This window comes from Chiloscyllium punctatum, chromosome 20, assembly GCF_047496795.1.
Source record: "Chiloscyllium punctatum isolate Juve2018m chromosome 20, sChiPun1.3, whole genome shotgun sequence".
NCBI lineage: Eukaryota > Metazoa > Chordata > Chondrichthyes > Orectolobiformes > Hemiscylliidae > Chiloscyllium > Chiloscyllium punctatum.
In genome coordinates, this window is record NC_092758.1 from 35,588,002 (window position 1) to 35,611,861 (window position 23,860).

General features: G+C 38.6%; 1 protein-coding gene and 1 long non-coding RNA gene across 4 annotated transcripts in view; one reads left to right on the top strand and one right to left on the bottom strand.

The window, feature by feature from the left end:
- The first annotated feature begins 3,907 nt into the window (after positions 1 to 3,907).
- On the top strand, positions 3,908 to 12,281 carry LOC140492036 (uncharacterized). Its single transcript, XR_011963475.1, has 3 exons — positions 3,908 to 4,138; positions 10,591 to 10,708; positions 11,204 to 12,281. It is a non-coding gene; the product is annotated as an uncharacterized lncRNA (long non-coding RNA).
- pitx1 (paired-like homeodomain 1) overlaps positions 10,498 to 23,860 on the bottom strand; it is a 48,109-nt gene continuing 34,746 nt past the window's right edge. For 2 of the 3 annotated variants that reach the window (XM_072590688.1, XM_072590686.1), the window contains 3 exons: positions 14,798 to 14,947; positions 13,818 to 14,023; positions 10,499 to 11,880 (listed from right to left, as the gene is read on the bottom strand). In XM_072590688.1, coding sequence (XP_072446789.1) covers positions 11,332 to 11,880; positions 13,818 to 14,023; positions 14,798 to 14,942 — 900 coding nt within the window. In that variant the 5' untranslated portion in view covers positions 14,943 to 14,947 and the 3' untranslated portion in view covers positions 10,499 to 11,331. Of the gene's footprint in view, positions 11,881 to 13,817; positions 14,024 to 14,797; positions 14,948 to 23,860 lie in introns of all 3 variants that reach the window. The other variant, XM_072590687.1, reaches the window with a different exon arrangement.

Sequence of the window (23,860 nt, forward strand, 5' to 3'; positions counted from 1 at the left end):
GCGGGTTTGTGGGACTATGAGGTTGGAGGCGGTGGATGGGAGATCCTCTGAGGTGATGAGGTTATGGATGATCTGGGAGATGATGGTTTGGTGGTGGGAGGTGGGGTCACAACCAACCCAACCACCCCATGGCTCAACACTTCAACACCCCCTCCCACTCGACCAAGGACATGCAGGTCCTTGGACTCCTCCATCGCCAGACCATAGCAACACGACAGCTGGAGGAAGAGCGCCTCATCTTCCGCCTAGGAACCCTCCAACCACAAGGGATGAACTCAGATTTCTCCAGTTTCCTCATTTCCCCTCCCCCCACCTTGTCTCAGTCCCAACCCTCAAACTCAGCACCACCTACCTAACCTGCAATCTTCTTCCTGGCCTCTCCACCCCCACCCCCACTCCGGCCTATCACCCTCACCTTAACCTCCTTCCACCTATTGCATTTCCAACGCCCCTCCCCCAAGTCCCTCCTCCCTATCTTTTATCTTAGCCTGCTTGGCACACTCTCCTCATTCCTGAAGAAAGGCTCATGCCCGAAACATCGATTCTCCTGCTCCTTGGATGCTGCCTGACCTGCTGCACTTTTCCAGCAACACATTTTCAGCTCTGATCTCCAGCATCTGCAGCCCTCACTTTCTCCTGTTAAGGCATATGGTGTGTTAACTTTTATTAGTAGAGGGATCGAGTTTTGGAACCATGAGGTCATGCTGCAGATGTACAAAATTCTGGTGCAGCCGCACTTGGAATATTGCGTGCAGTTTTGGTCACCGCATTATAGGAAGGATGTGGAAGCTTTGGAAAGGGTTCAGAGGAGATTTACTAGGATATTGCCTGGTATACAGGGAAGGTCTTATGAGTAAAGTTTGAGGGACTTGAGGCTGTTTTTGTTAGAAAGAAGAAGGTTGAGAGGTGACTTAACTGAGACATATAAGATAATCAGAGGGTTAGATCATGTGGTCAGTGAGATCCTTTTTCCTAGGATGGGGATGGCTAGCACAAGGGGGTATAGCTTCAAATTGAGGGCTGATAGATAAAGGACAGATATCAGAGGTAGTTTCTTTACTCAGAGTAAGAGGGGCATGGAATGCACTGCCTGCAACAGTTGTAGACTCGCCAACGTTACAGGCATTTAAATGGTCATTGGATAGGCATGTGGATAAGAATGGAATAGTATGGGTTAGATGGGCTTCAGACTACTTTCACAGGGCGGTGCAACATCGAGGGCTGAAGGGCCTGTACTGCGCTGTAATATCCAATGTTCTACATTTAAATAAATCCAGAATGGAAAATGAGTATCAGTACCATTAATTTACATGATTTTCATAAGAATTTACGTGATTCAATTATTTATGAACAGCATGGAAGAAAATCTGCCTTCTTACTTGGTATATTGGTATTCCATGCAGACTCTTAACCAATCTCTTTGAAATGGGCTTAGCAAGTCACTTTCAGAAGACAGCTCATCACCACCTTCTCAAGGATAGTTCAGGATAGAAAATCAATGTTGGCCTTGCCAGTAATGCCCGCATTTGATTTTTTATTTAATTTGCTGAAAGGACAATCGTAAAATAGTTGATCATCAAATTTACCTAAGGCTCCTAGTCATGCACAATGTCCAGCAGGAGCTGCTAATTCAATATTTGTGTTGGGTTGGGAAGTCTTTGCAATTGGCTGGAAAGAAGAACCACTTGAATTGTAGAGCTGGGTGATCTTCCCAGTTCTGATTCACATACAAGGAATGGCAAATTGTTCTGGTACTGTAGAACTGTGTGGAGTTTGCACATTCTCCCCCTCAGGGTGCTCCGGTTTCCTCTCAAAGCCCAAAGATGGGTAGGTTAGGCTAATTGCCCATGCTAAATTGACTATAGTGTTCAGGGATGTGTAGGTGAGGTGCATTAGTCAGGAGTAAACATAGGTCGGGGGAATGGGTCTGAGGGTTGGTATGGACTTGTTGGGCTGAAGGCCCTGTTTTCCCACTGTAGTGATTCTATGAACTCTATGATTGTATGCATCTACCTGTTGGCATTCATGGAATGGCGATCTGCACGCGTTATCAGAGAGAGAAGTTGAAAATAAACTGTGAAGAAAGTTGTAGGAAAAGATCATGTGTAGTACCTGCATTCACTCAATTTGCTCGCAGCAGATTGTGGTTAAGACGTTCATAATATTAATATACTGTTAGGTTGGGCTGAGATCTGTAAGTGATTCACCCGACTTCATTACGAAACAAAAGCTAAAATTATGTCTTAACACCGAGAGAGAGGATCTACTTACAATGTACTGCAAATACCGCTCTTGGAATTTTATATGACCAATGTCTGTTAGTTATGATCGATAAATACAATGAATATTTCGAAGTTAATTCCAGCCCACACACCCCTCCTCCCACAAGGGGAAATATTTTCGATTAGAACGATTGCGTGCCATGTATTTTCATACCTTCTATTTTATGTTACTGACATGCTTGAGTAAGCCTTGCTTTAAGGCATAGTAGACTTGAAGCTGACGCGAGGCAGACCACACAACTCGTGAATGAGCTGGCGGCCCTGTCAGTCAGTGTAGGTACCAGGTAAATGTTCATATCCACGGCAACAAAACCTAAGTGTCAACTCTCTTTTCTTGCAGATCGGCTAGCGGTTTTATTGAATTTTTTTGACTGTTAACAAATGATCATTTTTTTTGCCTTGTACAAATTCGTTTATGAAGTCGTTAGACATCCAATAGTGAGTAAACAATTCTTTTAAAAAAGATGATCGACAGTGAATGTAGCAGAGTCCTAACAGATAACATCACTGTCAGCTAGTCAGAATTATTAAAGCAAACGGCATAAAAATAAGAATGGGAAATTAAGGCAAATGTAAAATAAAGTCTCTCAGAACTCATTCAATGTGATCCAGGTTTTAAAAAAGCACTTTGCAGTGCAGTACCTGTGCCTAATGCTAGCTTTACTGAATGAAAGCCAAATATGGGCCATATTTCACACAACAAAATGATAACAGATACAACCGGCTTGACGCAGAACACCTACGTTCCGTCCGCAGAGAAAAAAAAGACCCTGAGCTTCCAGTTGCCTGTCAGTTCAACACACGACCCTGTTCCCTGGCCAACATCTCTGTCTGAGGCTCACTGCTGTGTTCCGGTGAAGCTCGGTGTAAGCTGGAAGAACGGCACATCATTTTCCGCTTGGGAACTCCACAGCCTTCTGAACTCAACACCGAGTTCAACAATGTTAGGGCTTGAGGCACTTTCTCCCATGTCCTTACCCCAATGCCCACACACCAGGCCTGGTTATCACATGGTCTGCTATTACACACAACTGTACCCAGAATTAGCCACTAATCGTTCCCATTAGCAGCCATTCATTCTCCTAGGCTGACCTTTATCCACTCCTTTGACCAACTTCTCTCTTTCGGCTCTATCTCCACCTATCGTTTACTCCTTAACCTCGCCCTCTACCCTGTCTTCAACATATAACCCAACTTTTTCCTAGCTCCCATCAGTTCTGAAGAAGGGTCACTGGACCCCAAACGTTAACTCTGTTTTCTCTCCACGGATGCTGCCAGACCTGCTGAGATTTTCCAGCGATTTCCGTTTTCTTGAGGCAGATGTGATGTTACAATGTGGATCCTAATAAATACAGGAGCGCCATGTGCCCACATTAGCAGGAGCCCATTGATGGTACCGCACTGTTTCATCCTGTCTGAAACGTATTACTTAACATATTAGTGCATAGCACTTGTTCACTCTTCAATCCTTTCCCGCAGATATTTCTAATGCCCTACAATAAGCAACCTTGTGATCGGATCTGCTTTCACCTCCCCCCTCGCCAACCCAGCAGCTGTGAACTCACCCTTACTGAATTCCTAGGAAATCTAGAAAATCAATTCGTTCGTTACAAAAGACGGCAGCCCTGACATCCCTCAGCATTTGTCGTTCACAAGTTAATAACGTGGATGCTGGGTGTTCTAAAGAAAAGTATCAATACACGTTTTCCGAAAGGAAACCTCGGCACCCTGACATTTACGTTGTTTACCTTGGGGCTGAGGGGACAAAGTAACCCTGGTAACGCTTTTGGAGTGGTGTAAGCAGTGTTATATCTCCCAAGTATCCTGGCAGGACAGCACAAAACCTTTGAAAACAGGTACATAGTTATATATTGTAAATACTCAGTTGAATCAAATTATCATTTCTTTTATCCAAGGCAGTGTTGACTACAGATTTGTAACTGCGAGTTTTATTTACAAGATTTAACATAAATAACGCATCACAGACGGTCCTGACACACCGTTATTTCTCTTGCGCCGTGCAACCATTAATCCGTTGTAATGCTGGTTACACTTGCCATTGGGATGATACATTTCATGTGTAAAGTCGTTTATAAAGATAACAAGGACGCCAGAAGCACACTGTTTCTCTGTGTATGCAAGTAATATGAAGAGTCATTTTAAGGTACACTGACCAGCATGTGAGTGCCGAATCGGTTTGCCTCCCTGGAGATAGGAATCTTAGGCTGGTTACGTTATGGAGTCAAAACAGTTTCAGTCTAAAATGAAAAGAAAAATCTGTACTAAATATAAGCATCTCCCAGAAGATCCAACAGAGCATAAGGGCATCTTAAAAAAACAACAACGTGACTGAAGTCACTCCACATTCTGAACAAAGCCAAAGCGCGTGAAGCCATCGACAAAATATGATCTCACACCAGCTGGGCTGCAGCGCATTTGGGAATCAAACTGGGAACAGACTCCCGAGTTATCCAGTCAGTTTCCTGGCCAAGCGTCCGCAAAGTGAGAGAATAACGATGCATCCAGTATTGAGCGCAACATCACAGAATTCTTTGTCATTTCCAGAATTCACAGTTGCTTTAACTACACCGCATCAAGCCTAAACGCAAAGCAAAAAACTGAGGGCCCATGGTTGGATCGGAATTAGGTTAGACCAAATAGAATGGAACTCGGTTGTTCTGGGAAGGGAAGGGTGTGTGGAAGATTGCGGTCAGAAATTCTGAGAAGTATCTTTTGTCAGGTTGCACTTAGGTGGATTTTGCTCTAAAATTCAAAACTCAACTCAGTTGCTGTCAATGTTCAAAGTGCGTATGAAATAATATATGTGCAAGTAGAATTGAGCACTGTTGTGTTCTGATGTGTTTACAGCGTGTGTTCCAGATACACCGGTAATTGATTTACTTCAATCAACTGCAATGTCGTTAGCTTTCATCTTTATTGCGGCGTTAGCCTTCTTCCTGCCTCTCAGTTAATTGTGCATCTTTATCAGCCATAATTATTTCATTTTTTATGCTTCAAGTAGTTATAATTCCAGCCTTTTTAAATATTATTGCAGCGTTGTTAATATAGTATTTTTTAAAAAACATCAATACAAAGTTCGAGTAAATAAAAAGAATTCGTGTATAAATTATGCAGTTACCTCTGTGACGTTGTCATATGGTGCTTCCCTGCTAATTCTTGCAGGCAAATAATTTAATAACAACGTGAATATTCACCAGTGAGATGCCCCTGGGCTCCAGTTACATTTCTGGTGGAATCACAGTAATAAACACTTTTCAAATCGTGACAATGCGATCACCATTTTAAATGCTATCACAGGCAGGACATCGGGAACTGCAATTGGCTTCGCGAACCTAAGAGAGTTCCAGACCTGGTTTCAACGGAGGCGTTCGTTTGAACAGTGGCCACTGTTTGTCTCGTCTGGCCTTTCGGTTGGGCTTATTGCTGGCTTTTTGCCTGATTATGTTGTTCTAGTGAAGCACTTGAGCCGCGTTCAACGCACAATTTCCACATCGTGATGCTAGGGTTTTTTTTGAAGGAGATGAGGCTAAATACTGTAACCACGGCCGTAGCTAACAGGGTCTGTGTACGAAAACCTTTATTTCTCTGTGTTGGCTGCAATTTATATCGTTAGCAGAATTCCTTACTGGGACTCGTAAATTGGCGGCTTGCGACCGACATTAGAAAATATTTGAAATGTTGACCATTTCAAATTGAAGACATATCGAACAGAGACGATAATATTTGATGGATTGGTAATCAGCGAGATATCATTGGCTTTGTCAGTTGATGTTGCAACAATAAAGAAGCTAACGCTCGTGTATTGGAGGCTTGGAGACCAAGGGTTCTCGAGATTTGTAGATCAAGCCGCGCGGATTAAATCTGTAACACATTTGTTAGCCCAGAGCTAACTTCCTTTTGATATGAATTATTCAACGTGACTCTTTTTTTAGAAAAGGCAGTAAATATTAAATTAAATAAAAGGTGATTCTGAATTTAGTTGGTGTAGCAAATTGATGTGGATTAAAATCGGGGACCAGATGATGTCAAATGTTCTTGAAGATCTGGCAGCGTTTCTTTTTTTAAAAAAATAAATACTAACGATTCCTGCAGATGTAAACATCACAGAGACTGCTACTAATATCGACTGAGTGTATTTTATACAGAGGTAACATTAAGATAACCCAAGGTGTGGCTCTCCCCACCCCATTTAGAATTGTGTATTTTGGGCATTTTGCGGTGTAGTAATCGGATTAAAATACCTAAATTAACAAGCGGGTGCTCTTTGGTATCAAATCGGTAACAGTAACCAAAGCTGCTTTTGCTGGCGGGGTCAACATGAACTTGTTTTAACAAATATTTCCGAACACAGCAAATCTGAGAAGCTATAAATAAAACAAAAAATGCGAGAACACAAGCAACGAATCAAATATTTTATATGTGGAAAGATATACAATATTTAAACATGCATGTATACCGATGCCAATCCTTATAAAATTACAACAGGAATCAAATGCACCCAATATCAAATAAGAATATCCTTTTCAGACAGGTTATTGGTAACAACGTTTTTGTGAATTTATTGAAAAAAACCTTTAGACTTTTCTTGGATGGATATCTGAGGTTCCATAGTTGACATTTTAACGTACTGTAGCCCAAGACATCGCGTCCGCCCTCCCTGCGTTTGTTATCAACATTCAATCACCAAATTGAATTCGATTTCATCCACACCTCTAAGTAAAGGCAAATTTTAAAAATCGTTTCTGCGAGTTAACGGATTTGAAGACAAATAGTAGAAATAATTAAAACTTGGAAAGGTCTAGGACATGTCCCAGAGGCGATCTCTGCTTGGACAAATAAACTTGTTACTCACTCCAACTGATTACACAGACTACTTCCAGCATTTTCTTTAGGCTGAGTCAGAAATTGGCCATATTTAAAGGATTGCAAAGGAGAAGGAAATAAATATCCTTAATTTGAAAACAAGCAGATACTCCCCAGAGGCCACTTTGATTTAGATTGTTTTAAATTCACTTGTCCTCTTTAACTTACCCTCCCCCTCGAACTTACGCGAGGTTTTCTTATGCTTCTGGCCACAGTTCTGGGCTCTCCCAGAAAGTGCAGAAAGTGCGCCCTCTTCCTAATAAAACATCGCCATCTGACAGGTCCATCCTGCCCCAGGCCGATAATTCAAAGTGGAACCCAACGGAAGGCACATCTCTCCACTGCAACTGTCTAAAATTACTGCCACTGCCTTTCCCACTTACGGTTTACCAATAATTGGTTCACTGAAGTATTCACATCTAACATAGCCCAATGCACAGACAAATTGTTATCTTTGTTATACATACGAGAACGAGAAATATACATTGACCACACTTCTGTTCATATCTTTTAACGTGCATCTGTTTTGTTTTAAATCGCCCTTATCTTCTGTGATTAACATCAAGGACGAACACAGCGTCATTTTGTTTTAAATTTTCGTGGAAATATATTGTAAAAGTACTACAAGTTGCTCAACTTACGACATGAAATAATACAATATACATCTGCTTCTGTTTTTTAACCAACACCTAACCCCTCTCATTTCACCAGAATAAAACAGGGCAAAATTTCGTAAATATATAATCGGTGGGATCTACCTCATAATCACGAATTCAAAGAACTCACTGGCATTCGAGACAATCGCCTGAACAAAAAGATTTCACTTGCGTGTTTTGTCCACAGAGGTTACTGGTAAAGAGCAGTAAAACTAAATCCACGTTTCGAAAGGAATGGTGTAAAGAAGATAACGCAGGAAGTACCATCGCTGACCTTTTTATGATCACGCCCGCAACTGGAAGAAACCAAGCTGCGATGTTATTGTGAATTCATAATTTACAGACACTCGGAGCAACCACTCGATCTTGTCAACGCAAAGATGATCCCAGCGCATATTGAAAGATTAGCTGCTCTGTCCTTTGGTCAACCTGTCGTTGTGAACAGTTGGAAGGATTATATTAAAGTGCCAGAAATACAAGTTGCATACTGAATTTGCAAAACCTCTTTTCCATTGAAATAAGTTTCAACCCCGACTGAACGGGGACACCGTCAATGGCTCAGTTAAGCAGTAACCCATTTAACACGTCCAAACATTTCCTACTCCATCCCCTCTGTAAGGGAGATTTAATGCGTCTCTGCGCCGATTTGACTTTACAAGGAAGTCAAATTCGGGTAAGAAATCTATGAAAGCGACTGGGAAGTGTAAACGCAGACCCGTCGCTTTGCAAAACGTGGCGACGTGCAAACAACTGGGGGGGGTGGGGGTGGGGGAATGGATGGACACCTTCTGTAAAACCTCCATACAAAGGAGTAGAACACAAAACAAAATGGAAAAATGTTACCAAATTAAAAACAAGCGACAGTTTACCAACATTCTCAACGTTAAAAATTGCCATGTTAATTCGGGTGGCGTTTGGAGGGGGAGGGGTCGATACAATATAAGGAGGTCCACTCACCCCGAATTGCAAGCTGAGGAAAATATCCTTCGGTTTACCTCTTCCAAAGGCCAGCACTGCTCCAGCACAATTTAAACAGAACAATTCGATCTGGCGCCGACCGTCAGTAATCCTTCACAGCTGGTTTGGAGTCTCCCACCACCAATACAACCCCCCACCCCCGCCTATGGACTTCATTTCTTAAACGTTTTCCTTTTAATCCTGGAAGCTGAAACTCAATCTCTAAAAAAAAATCAGGTGTCTGGCCGCGGGGCGCTCGGGATTTATGTCACTCCTCTCTTCGTTCCTCCCCCCCCCCCCCCCCCCCCAACCCTTCTCCCACCCTTTTTCTTCTGGTTTTGGTCAGTTGAAGGCTTGGACCTACTGGTAATAATCCCGGTATTACTTTACCTGTTAGCCATTGTTAATGGGTTGACGGAAGCGCCAGGAAAGTGCCGCAGCAAATAACGGGGCAAGCTTTCCAACTGCAGTTGGGATGTGATGAGGAAACTTTGCAGACCTCCCTGGGTTAACCCCTCCTGCATCAGACAACACACTACGAACGGTCTAATACATGTTATTCTCAGCGTCAAATTCATACATCATATTGAAACTGCTTTACCATAGTACTGCTTTACCCCAACCACTCCGCTGTATTCACCACGTTTAATTTTACAATTTGCTTAATTTGCAATCTGTTATTTCGTATTTGCCAAACCCAGTCTGTGGACAGATCTGAGAGGAATATTCAGGTTAATATTTCTCGAATGAATTAGAGTGATATATTTTACAAAAGATCACCTCCATCCGACTCTAATTAAATGGTCACGTTAATTTAGAAGAAAATTATCTTCAAGAAAAATTATAATGCATTATTTTCTTATCCTCAAGATTAACGAAGAAAATCCAACAGGAAGTCTATAGGTTTGGGGGTTGGGGCATTTTTAAAATAAATTACTACAATTGAACCGTTCATATGTTAAACTTTGCACGAGGTAAAATTTGACATCGATAAATGGGGCAGAACAAATCATTTCTCTGTATCGACACGACACTTGAACCATATCATTTAAACGAAAAATCCGTTAAGACTAAATTGCATGCAGCGGCCCGTTATTATTTACTATGTCCACTTACGAATAATCCGCATTTCTTATGCTAGAAATATGGGATTTAGATAATATTTCATGGTCACCTTCAACATGGGGAATCTGCATTGCATCCGAGTGCATCATTTTGCTATCTTAAACTCACTAGAATTCCAATTTCTTAGCAAGTAAACTTATGTCCTGAACCGAAAAATTACTTTTCCTTTTCATCTATTTTCGCCTGTTTAGCTTTCCTGGGGCATTTGATGATGGCGAGAGGTATGGCCAGTAGATTTCTGAAAGCATTACATTTGTTTGTGATTGGATTCGCTCTTAGTCGGTCACGGCTCTGTATTCACACATTTGCAAATTCGTATCGTTTTCCAAAAGCTTGCGGGCGTCGAGATATTTGAAAGCTTCCCCCTGATAAAATGTGATACAAGATTACAACTGAGGCCGTGAAATTTATAAATAGAACATATGTACAAAGTGCAATCTGTGCCCATCGGTCAACACGGTTAAAACAAAAACAGCTTGGTATCTTACTGATATTCCACCCCCCCCCCCCCCGCCCCCCCAAAGCCCTACTCAACAAGTTGTGAATGACTATGATTATGGACTGCAGCTAACTGCTTAAACTAGAACTTGCTATTGCAATATTTTATTTGTACAGGGGGTGGGGAATGGAGAGAAATCAATTAACCCAAGTAATTCTCTTTTAAATGTTTTCATATTTTATTACAGCAATCTACACTGTACAACCCTGCTTCCGAGATGCCACCAGGAAAATAAAAATTGACCGTCGTTTTGGACAGCGCCCCGAAGTGAAAACACAGTAAAGACAATTCAGCCTTGAAAACACGTATATAATATTTATACTCTCCGTTGCTTGTCTTTTTTGAACAAAAAACGTCAATTCATTCAAAAGCAATTCTAGGTTAAAAACAATCGATTTGTAGCATGCTTTTTTCTGAAAAAAATCAAGTTATTTTCATTTTTGGGCGAAATAATCGCAATGTAGAGGTAGCTTTTTTTCTTGCTGCGGAGTTAGAAATGGAAGTAATTTCGATCATTCCTTCATCTGGGGTACAGCAATAGACATGCATCCTTTTTGTTTATTTAAACATTTTTAAAACTTTATATTTTTCATTGTATTGCAACGTTTAACAATAATAGAATTGATTTCTATATATACACAAATCCACTTTCGATTGTTCAGTATTAAGAGTTAAACTTAAGCTTAAAAACCCTGTGAAGGATACCGAACTACAGCACCCAACTGAATATTCCTGTTTTTTTGAAAAAATATCGCACTCAAGTTCTTGCAATTAAATATGTTTTTTTTTACATTGGACAGAATGGTGGTTGATATCCAGGAGAGTGGCAACCCGCATACGCCATTAACATGTTGCATGAAATCCATTTTTACTGGACTTTTACGTCTCCCTCTGTGAGGTTGTATGAAACGCCCAGTTATTTTGCATATTACACGGGTCTGTCCACTGCATATTGGCATGCATTAAGACTGGACCCCGGATTCTGCAAACTGCTGTATCCAAAACTGCTGTGCTGTTTAGGTTTCAGTCTGAGACCAGCAAGGCCAGGATTACAACTGTCCCGGTAAACGTAAGGAGGAGCCGGCGATGCGTATGGACAGGCGGCCGAGGACATGGCTGAATTGAGAGAGGAGCTGTTGAGATTATTAATGTTACTGAGGCTGGAGCCTGGCATTCCTGGTACAGCCGAATGCACCATAGTGGATTGCATTGTCATGGAGGAGATGGTGCTCGGAGCAGAGAACATGGATTGAGAAGACAGCGGGTTCATAGAGCTGAGAAATGGGAAGTTTTTGGAGGACAGTGGGCCTGGGGCCAGGCTCTTGGCCGCCCAGTTGTTGTAGCTGTAGCCGGCGTACATGTCATCGTAAGGTTGCATCAGGCCGTTAAACTGAGGCATAAATCCATTTTTACACAGATCCACCTGCTGGTTGCGTTCCCTCTTCCTCCACTTTGCACGGCGATTCTTAAACCAAACCTATGGAGGAAGACAACGGCCAGACAGAATTAAAACCAAAAATCATTGTGCGGCATCCATTTACACTGTGAGCAATTGCAAATTGATTCCCCCACCTAGAATTGCCGAAATTGCAGAAAGAAATCTATAACTTTGGAAATTCAAATTATTTGAGTGGAGATTTTAAATGCATTGGCAGCATCGCCTTACATGATCATGTTATTGGTCGTGTGGTATTAGTGTGGACGGTCCCGTCAAGGCATTGTACTGGCCTGTGAATATCAAATTGTAGAAATGATCAAATTAAATGCGTCAGTTTGAAACCTTTCGTGATGTAAACAGATGCGAACTGATTGGTGTTAATTTTTGTGCAATTCGGTGTTCCATTTAATGTACTCTTCAACATTTTTAAATAAAAATCAACCATCCGTTTGGTTTTCATTTTCATTTCTTTAGAAAGGCATATATATATAGTTGCCTGTGTCCTGATTTGTTTATAGATCGAGTTCATTGGGATAAGCAACAAAACGGTTCTGGATTTCACTAAAACTGATTTACTGACATACTGAAAAAAAAACGTCCATGAACTGATCTGAAATCTTCCGCTGGTCGATTGGTTTTTATTTTATTCCCCTGAAAGGAGGGCACTGTAGATTCATAGATATTATTTTTTCATCGGTTACTGCTTCCAAAATGGTTGCACCACCGAGTAAGTTGCGTTTGCTTCGTGAACAAATTTAATTATCCGCAAAAGAAAATTACAATTTTTTTTAATTGACGGTCGCCTGATGGGACAAAACATAGCCCCAAATGGCGTAACAGTCTATTTACTTCAGTTGCAATCACATTTCGTTATCTAAATGAGATAAGACCAAAACTACACGACCAACACACTCTTGAACCATTGAATGATAGTGTTTTCCATGTATGTCCTTATAAACTGTGTTAATGCCGAAACTACATGAATTGTTACAGAACTCTTTTAATCTCCTGTGGTGTTCTGCTATTATTACTAAAAAGTAACATTCTACTTAACGGGATAATTAGTAATTTAAGGCAAGCTGTAAGATTTCATAATAGCAGTCGAATTAGAAAAAAAGTGTCTAACTTTACTGCTTGGAAAAGACTAGACAATATAATTATTGTCAGTATTTCGCGGGAAAACACACAGAAATATATAGGTACTCATTATCTGCTTACTAACACAAACAGTTTGTTTCTGTGGTAATGATTGGACCTGCCGTGAGCTCAGTATGTTTGGTTTATAGGAATACAAATATGTATCTCAAGCAGTACTTTCTTTCTTCTATCTATAGAGCTGACACTGCAAATGTTTGGAATAAATTAAAACTTGGTCTGGTTACCAGTCAACAGTATTCTCAGGGGCAAACGTGCTAGTTTATTTAAAGACAGAATCCATGATGTAATCATTTCATGCGGTTTCTGATGAAGTACCAGCGCCACTTGAACTCACCGCCCGAGTTTTCAAAAACACGCGCTTTGAGATCTCAGAGAGCTTACTCTGATTAAGTATTCTTCATCAATCCTCGGGACCTTACTGGAATTCGAATCCAGGTCCTTAGAGAGGAAACCCTTTAAACCCATTCTTCATTACACATGAAGCAAATTGCGCAGATTTCTCTTTTATTTTATCTGGGTCCATAGCAAGGTGAATTCCTCGCGCTACTAAAATAGCTACCGGCCGGGCACTTGTAATCTTATTAGCGGGATTTCACTGAATGTTATAATGGGCCATTCTCAAGAGATACTGTGATATTTGGTCAACATATCAAACCGTATATCAATCACATTTTAAATACAGCCTGGACAACGAGTGAATATTTGGCATGGTTAGGGTGAAGTTTAATTCTTTTGAAGTGCATTTTTATTATAATATCAAAGCGTTCTGTCAGTGTTTTCTCCAAACAGAGAGCGAAGAAGAGATTAAGGATACTCACTCTAACCCTAGCCTCTGTAAGGTTCGTCCAAACTGCGATCTCTTCTCTCATTGACATGTCTGGGTATCGGTTCCTCTGGAAGGTCGCTTCCAGCTCCTGAAGTTGCTGGCTGGTGAAATGAGTCCTCTGCCGCCTTTGCCTTTTCTTTTTGGACGGATCGTCCGCACTGCAATCCTCTGATTTGCTCTGCATCGATTTTTCTCTGTCTACAAAACACAAACACAGATACGCAACATATGTCCAAGGCCACGGCTCGATCAAAACCTGAATACAATTTGTTTAAAAGGTGACAGAACTTGTTAAAGTAATGTGACGGAGAGAGAGTGATTGAACTGGATCAAAATACAAGCAACCGGACATCATCAGTAAAAGCTCATTCTTTGCAAATATGTGGAAACGTTGTGTTATTATCAAGCTGGGACTGCTTAGCGGTCACTATTTCATTTGGAATTGTTTCTTCACACGCGGATTGCTTCCAGGAAGAAAATACTCCGTTAAGGCTGCCCGGTTGGCGCTTGTTTACAAACGGTTGACGTTAATTTGCCCCCCCCCCCCACCAACAGTTCAGGGCAGAAAACGCGGCTCCCTTTCCCTTCAGGATTCAACCGTCTCTGACAAACCAACAGGGCAACACGGAAACCTATTTCATTCTGTCACTCCTGTCAATAAGCCACGCTGAACATCAACGTCTAATATTTAACAGAATCCAATCCGTTTCCACGATGACAGCTCTTCATTGTGACCTTATCTCGCAATAAGCAGAACGAGGCTCGGTAAAATAGCTTCACGGAAGACTAGCTTTCACTTATAGGCTTAAGTTTGCTAGTTATTATTCCTTTCACTTCGACATAAGGACTAAACTGGAATAAATCTCAGTGGCTGGCTTTATTCCAGAGACTTGGTATCAGAGAGGGTCACAAGTTCACTTTCTCTCTCTTGGAGCACTGTACCAAACCTCAGGAACTCGGTGCACCCATTACCTGCTGCTTCCGTCTCCGAGGAGTCGCTCGCCGTCTTTTCTAACCGCTCCCTGCTCTCAGCCGACCTCAGCAACGGGAAACTCGAAGCAGCCATGTCGCAAGGAACTTGGGCTCTTCCGCTTTCAGCTAGTCGCTCCAAATTCATGGCACCTTTAAAAACAGTTCACCGTTCTTTTACTATTTCATTGATCTTGTTTTTTTATTTAAATCCATACGATAACAGCCGAATGTTCAGGTCAAATACATATGTATATGTCTCGATCAGTGAATATGCCTTTTTTTGAAAAAAAAGGCAGACTATCTGCTTCAGCCGAACATATGAAGGTTGTGTAGCTTGCCTTCAGGAGGCAGGAGTTGGATTTATGCACAGTGCCGAGGGCAGGAATGAGCCGCTTGGATAAGGTGGTGGAGCTGATATAGAACTCCTCCCCCCAGCCAGCAGATTCCTCCTAGTTTTCGCTGCTCAGTCACCACCCACAAAACATCAGAATCGACTGAGCTAGCTAATCTGTGGAAAGCTCCCAGAGTTGGCCAAATTCCCAAATTCACCTGAACGGTGCCCGTTAAACAAGTCCCATGATAACGCGACAGAGATTTCTTTCTAAATTCAATGAAGCAATCATGACAACTCGACCTCAGAGACTATACTGTAAACATAGCCCCCAAATATTTCATAATTCACAGAACATTTTATTTCTTCAGTCATAACATGCACACAGTCAATGCATTATAAATAAGATATCGAAATACAAATATTCCTGAAAATAAAATAATACCATTATTCTGACAGCCAACCATTCCTTATCCTGACTGTAAAGTAATTCCGCAGTAAAAGAAAATGAAAACAAAAATAATTTTGGATTAAACGAGGATTAACGTTAGCATTGAATATATTCCATCAATCAATCAATTATGGGGTCGTTTCTTTTCAAAAATGAGTTACATTCTCCATAATTCAATTTGTGTGGATGACATGAATTGCGGCTCAATTTTTTAAAAAAGTTATACAAAAGGCGGACACAAAAGTTACTTTTCCAATAAGAAAATTTGCTTGGCTTCCCCTACAAGGGCAGTCCTACACTGAAACAGAATTTTGGGCTTGGATCCTGGTCTAGTTTTCCGGAGGGACAGAGGAATTAGACGGAAAGTAGCTCACGTTGTGAAGCTAGATATACTCATAACATTCACACGTATAAAAATATAATTTATATTCTCACAGTTTGGAGCCACATGTGTGATATTGGTATACAAAGAAAGTAGACCGTTTAAAGGGCAGATTAAAGAACATATTCAAAATGTTGCCTATATACATTTTATCTAATCTGAAGTGGTCGAATACTTCCCTAATGACGAATTGGAGCAGCCACGTTGTGTGCACAGATCTGTGTGATTGGCGTAGTTAACTGTAATTAAAGCAAATACTGACATTTGGTAAAAATCTTTCAATGAGGAGGGAGTAGTTTATCAAAACTTTAAATGCATTTCATTTATCCTGCGCAGTACGCACTTTATTGGTCTACTTGTCTTTTAAATTTATAATTGTTTATACGATTATACGGAACAGAGGAAAGGAGGAATTATGTAAAGGCGGTATGATCAATTGAAGAGAATCATAGAATGAAGGAAGGATATGTGGGACATATTTTACAAAGGGTTTATTTGTCATCTTAAACAACGAGCTGACAACTTGATAGTGGATTGTGAAGTTGTTCTTAAACCTAGCGTGGCATTGCAGTCAATACCTTTGTACTTTTGTTTTGAAATGATATGGATTTGCAAAGTTGGGAATGGTTACAAGTTGCATTGGACATGCCCAGTATTGCCGCCATTATTTCGACCATTACTCAGTACGGAATTGAGAAAAAACTGAGGGGGACTTGACATAGTATTAGATATTTAAAAACCTCGTTTGGATGCTCTGTGTTTTTCCTTGGCTCCATATTATATCTTTTAAGAAAAGCTATAAAATTGAGTAGTATTATAACCATGACCACGGACATTAATTCAAGTGTTACTAATCACATTATTGAAACAATGTTTAATTTTGACTTCAAATATTACTAAATGCAATTATTTCAAATTCTATTTTCATTACACAAAACTTGGTGATCAAATTCCATAACATTAACTCTTAAAATCATCTACATGGGATGATAGTGTAGTTCTGGCACGTTACTTAAATGTGAAGTCCCATTTGTGAGAAATCACTTCGCAACATGAAACTAAAACTAAAGTCTCTTTTCATGAGAAATAGCTGTTGACTCTGTTGCAATTGGCTAACAAGTGTTTAATTTATTCAAGGTGACGTCAGAGATGAGTGATTTTTATGTGTTTCACACATTTTCCGTAATATTGTTGGTTTTCCACAAATAAAAAAAGTCAAATGCACGTTTTCATTAAAGTGGTGAGTACCTAGAATCGATTATATGAATAAAGCCTAAAATACTCAGATTCTATAATTAGAAACACTGCTGTCCAAATAAAATGCAATTTTCAGATCTTTTGAAATGATTCAGTATCAATGTTAAAATGCTTTAATACTGGCTACAAAATTAAGATGAGAGAAAATATCAAATTTGGAAATTAATTTAGATATTAGCATGACGCCTTGTCTCAATGATAGCTCATTTCCCTGCTGGTTGGATGTTGTCAATTTAAACTACACTCCAGGATTTGAGAAAGTAATCCAGCTGACACTCCAGTGAAACATTGTGGGATTTTGGAGATGCCACCTTTTACACAGGATGCTAACTTGGTATACCTTCTCAGGTGGATTTAAAAATCTAAGTTCCAATTTGAAGAAATTATGATTTTCGATGATATCTTTTGAATATCATTAAAAATGTTAAACTGGAACTTAACATTGTTTGTGGAGCTTTTTAAAAAAAATAAGTAAATGAGCTGCTTTATAGTCATACAGTATTACTGCAATTTTGTCAGCTGTGAAACAATGAAGTAGCAAGAGATTTTGACAGGTGCCATATAAACATAACCCTATTGTTCTTTATTATCTGATTGCTATATGTTCTAATGCAATTTGGGGGGAGGGAGAGATTGAAGTTTGTGAGCGGATGATATTTGAGTTCAGAGATGTTTTCACTATACAAGGTTTTATTTTTAGCTAAATCAAAGTCAAATGGAAAGGTATATAAGGCAACAGACTCAAAACCAACAGAAAATATGTTTGGCAAACAAAAATGCAGTTTAATTAGCTATCTTCTTCTGATCTACAAATGAAACATTCCATATATAATAATCAATTACAATCTAATTGTCCAAGGAAGCATTGGAGATATAGTATGGCTTGCAAAGAATAGTTATAGCAGAGTAAGCTAAAGTGGACTAACAATCTGATGAAAGCAAAAACCAGGGAATGAAACTAAATAGAAAAAAAACATGAAATTTCACGTGTCACTGCACAGAAAGAAAGTAATTGATATACTGTGAAGGTAGAATTAGGAACAGAAATCAAAATGGCAAATGATTTCAGAATAAATAAGCTTTTTCAAAATAAATGAATAATTATAATTTGATTGCAATGTTGCCTAAAATGCTGATTGTGTAATCTTGCACAAGTTGTAATCACTAAGTATCATTTATTGTATGAACGTTTAATTGTTGCATGTAGATATCTACTTTTTATTTGAATCACTGTGTTGTATCTACACATGATATCAATATTCATTAATGTCACACATAGTACAAAATAAATTATTGTGCACATATGACAAATGAACACCAAGATTAATAAAACAGATCAGCCATTATTTCATTATTATGACTATTCTCGGTAAGATTCATAATGTAAAATGTAATGAGTTTACATTATAGCAATGAGATATTCAGATAGTTTTGCATTGGATTCATTGTAATATCTCAAATAAATTATACTGGACATATATTCTCACAAATGTAAACTAATGTTTTCATCTCTTGTAAGCATCAAATATGTGGGAAATATAAAATCATTTATTTTGCAACTGCTATATTTCATGATCCACATGGACTTTATAAATCATACCAAAAATGAAATGTCCTTAAAAATATATAAATAGATTAAACAATCTTGTGATAGAATAATATTTATAAAACACTGAAGAATGTCATGACATCACTTGCACACCTTCCAAATATTACAATTAGTAATTTATTCCTTTCTACTTATTTATCAATGCAGCCATTTAAAAAAAAAGATGTTAAGGTAATTGTGATTCCATTTATCTCACAAAAAGCAAAAAATTAATAAATAAAAACTCTATGATTATCAAATATTAATAATAAAATGTCATTTTTCATAAGAACATTACTTCAGAACATGATCCCTAAATCTATAAAGGACTGAATAGAAGGTAAACAAACAGATAATATCAGGAAAATGTATTATTTTTACACTGTCCACATTCCATGGAAACATTACTATAGAAATGAAGAATAAAATTTAGTTCTCAACGGTAAGAGTATAGCAATATATACTAAGAGTATATACAGTAATAAAAATAATCACTAGCAGATTTTTAAATTTTGTTTTAAAATGAGGGTTTTATCCTTTATTCATCAAGGTATAAGGAAATAATAAATAGTAGTGTCTATAGCCTTTTTCAAACTGATAACTCATTCGCCACCCATATTTTTAAAAATAGACCTTAAATAAAAAAGTACATTAAGATACAACTGTTATTAAGGACAAGTGATTCCTAACTTTGATCCTGGTGACTGTGGGAAGACTGCTAAGAAATGTTGTGTTAAGTCGTGTAGTATTGCCAATAAGCAATTTGAAAAAAGTGTATATTATCCTTTGAATATTTGCAGCATTTTCCCCACCCAATTCAAAATCAATATATTTTTATTTTTCTAGAATTATTTATACTATACATTTCTTGAGAGGTTGTCGAATTATTGTCAGATTATAGATAGCATGGGCTATCATTATGTGGAGTTGGATTGACATGTTCCTTATTAGATTTTTCAAATTTTAGATATTTTAAGGAAGAAATAATAAATGTGTGAATGCATGTATAGAAGAATAAGAAAGAGATTGTATCATAATTGAGTATTGGGCTGAAACTCAGGTTTCAGATTAATAAAAAATAATGGTCACATTGCTAATGGAGTCGAATTCTGATAATTTTACATGACACTTCTGTTCCTTTGCCCCTCAAAAATGTAATTAATTAAAGCTATAAAGGAGAAAGAATTGATAATCAAAGTATTTTAGAACAATTAGTTTTGATAACACAACAGCTATAGTAATGTTTCTGTAAGTGATTGTGCTCAATGTAATTTTTCAGGAAGCAGAATGTATAAGGTATGCATACTATCTCTCCAAACGGTGCACCTTAAATCATGGAGAGAATGAAAATCCATAAAAAGTAGGTTTAATATTTCCCCTCAAAAATTCTATCTTTTATCATGACATTGAAAGCATATGCTACAGCATAGATTCAAGGAGAACAGTACTGCTCCAGGATCCTAACAAAGTGACTATTCTGTATACATGCTGAGGCAGAGATGCATGTTTTAATTAACAGTATGAAACACGAATGTCTTATTGCATGCATATTTCCAGTCAGGCATCAGTAAAACACAATCAATCTTCAATGAACAGAGAAGGCTGTTAGTCTATTTAGGTTGTTCACTACAAACAAATGCCACTGCAATACATTATCCTCTCAATTCTGTATCCTCCCCTGCTTCAAACATAGATCTAATTTTCCCCCCAAAATGCAACAGTCTCTGCCTCAGCCATTCCTATGACAAAGCATTCCACATTTTAAGTATCCTCTGTACAAGGCCATGTATCTTGACATGCTTGTTCACTCTTGCTAAAAGAAAGCATGCAAATTGACATTTGATAGTTGCATTATTGAAAATTGTGGGTTGTAACATTTAAAGGCAGTTGCATACATATGATATGTACACAAAAACACAAAAAGATATTGCAGAATTACAGAAATGCATTCCCTAGTTAATTAAGGAGTTCTTAAATAATACACATTTTGAAATAAAAAAAACATCAAGGAAGTATTTTAGGCAATAAACATTCCAAAACCTATGTTAGTTATTATCTGATATAGAATATGCATTGATGGCAAAGGAATGAGCTATCTAATGAAAGAAAGTCCACCATTATCTTCCCAAGCTGTTACATATGAGCAATAGGTGTATTTTTGCCAGTGTTACTGCAAATTGCAGCCCAGGACAAATCAGTGAAAACAATATAGATTGTAATTACTACTGACTCCTAAATCAGAAGCTAATAATTTTTACTCTTGCTAACAAAACCATGACTTTTTTTTTAAAGAAAAACCTCTATCAGGATCTAGTATACTGATGAGATCTTCACCTTCTTCATACTAGCAAAGTGTGGTCAATATCCCTCCTCATTCCAGCTGATATCAGTTGGCTTTGAGCAGACCAGAAGCTGGTCTTGGGACTTTCTTGGTGTTCTTGGTTCAGTCCCATATCAAATAGTACATTTACTGCCTGAACCATCAGATTTCTGGTTCCATGCATTGATTGTTAATAAATTGGATTTCAATGATTTTGTCCCCTGAATATAAAACATTGATGCAGTTTCACACAGTAAAATTCCAATGCTGAAGAGCTTGCACAAACTAAATTAAATAAAAATTCTGAAGCATAGTTAGTGCACATGAAAGACGAGCTGTAACATAACCTTTGCAATCTCGCCCTTAAACTGTGCTTAATTTCGTTCGTACTTCTTACTTTTAGATATATTTTGGTACTTCCCATAAAACAGTTTCAGACTCAGATGGGTTTTCATCTGTAGCTGTTTATCCCAGGTGCATGCCTTTGGCCCCGTGACTCTTCTTAAAACCTCACAATGCTTCAAGGAAACAGCAGTAATTTAATTAAAAAGAAAATCAAGCTCGTTAAAGAAAAAACGGTGCAAATCAACGTTTGATAACTGCATTATTGAAAATAGCTGGGTTGTAACTTTGAAAGGCAGTTGCATACTGCGTTTGCAAACTAAATCGTAAAAATTATTGCAGAGTTATGGGACATGCTTTCCTTAGTTAATTGAGAGAGAGTTCTTAAAGATGAGAAATAATTGCATCTAGAAGTATAAAGAACAATATTCAGGCGGTAGTTTTAGGCAATAAAACATTTGGAAAGCCTTGCAGTGGTTACTATCCGATTGTCTAACATTCATTGATGTCCAAGGGATGCACTGTCTTAAAGAAATTGTATATTGGTGTGTCAGATTTTTGTGCGGAGCAAGTCTAGCGGTAAACTACAAAGAATCAGACATTGTTTTCATGCAAAGGAATTACGAGATTTACAGTACCTACATTGTGTTATACTTCAGAATGCCTCCAATTACTTAGCTCAAAAGTTGATTCTGCATGAATCAGAAGTGTGCTGGGATCAACACTGCTCTAGACTGGAGCTAGAAATATCTTCAGGTCAGAAGCAGTTTAATTCACCACTCATTTTAGATTGGATAGTCTTAACTAAAGGTACATTTCGTACCATCAATCAGTCTCTATTTACATCAGCAACGCGTTGCTTACCATACTAATGCATGTTAAAGAATGTAACCAAAATATTGCCTAGTTTAAAAGGAGCAGGATTGAAACCTTCCATGACTGGGAATTCATTACACTACATCTGATAGGAGATTCCATATTTAATGATATAGGATATCTGATGAACTATATTCGGGAAATCTCACTCCCTGCTACTACCCTGAACATCTTTTCATTTCTTTTTCCCTTTGTCGCCTCTTGCACTTCCTTCCTTCCGAGTTGTTATAAAAGATTTACCAATTGAATTTTCAATAAGTCTTTAAACTGGCTACTGAAACCTTTTACATATTTTCATTAAATAATGTATTTGAAAATTTATAAAGCGAGACTTCAGCTTCCAAACAAGCGAGCATCTATGCATTTATAAAAGACATGGACAGTTCGAGGGTGCCTTTGTGGGGACGGGTCAGGGAGAAGAGTTCAGGCTTCACAGACAATTGTGAAAGACCAGCGGACAAAAAGGACTGAATTGGGAAGCTTATGTGCACCAAAGGCCATATTCCCTTTCCCACTCCCCTTCCTAAAACAAATATCCCAGTGATCATGTGTTCTGCACCTTGCCAATAGCAACAAGGACTGCAATCCTGTAGTTTACGACGATATTCGACCCTTCGGCCTGGAAAAGCAGGGAGTCAAATTAGTCTAAATCCTTAAATGAGAGTTCAAACGGCGAAAAAAAAATGGGTAAATGATGCAGTAATTTTCTTGTTAGGCCCGTGGATAGATTGTTTTGCTGCTTATTTCATTCGACGTTGGGGTGATCCAGATAAATCGGAAAATGTTCTCGCAGCTCTCAATTACAAAGCATGTCATTAGTTGACCTTGAAGGGATTCAGGCAGCGAGTCATTGGCACTCGGGCATCAGAGAGGAAACAGAATAATAGAGTAATGCGATATAAAATGAGCAGAACAGAATTTCTTCAACAGCATTCTGATTTTTGTTTAAACTTTGTGTTGAAAAGGTGGGTGGTGAAGAAGCAGATGTTTTCATCTGTATGCTACGACCTTTTAAGAAGTTAAAGAATCAAATCAAGACATCAACTAGAAGCCTCCCGCCGCAACCCCCCCCCCCCACAGCATATGCCCGAGTTGGGCGGACATGTAAACCTTATGATTTATGTATTTCATTAGTTTCTGTGCATCGTTCAACTAATAATATTGTCGAGGTATTTTCGGCAATGATAACGGCTATCATAAGCAGCATAGCAAATATTGGAAATATTTTGAGGGCGTTCCATCAATCAATTGACCCCAGTTCCAAAGTAGTAAGGACTATATAAAATATTAACATTAATGCATTGATACTGTTCGTTCGACATATTAATTCCACAGATGGAATAATTCAATTAGATGAAGATAATAAACTGGCATCCAGTTAGAAGCCAGATTTCAACGAGAAATTTCACTTCCAACAAAATTAATGAGATCGCTGATTAATATAAAAAAATTGTTTTGTGCGTTTAACATGGAAATTGCGTTTTTCTTTGGAAATAACACCTTTGAGATCCTCTGC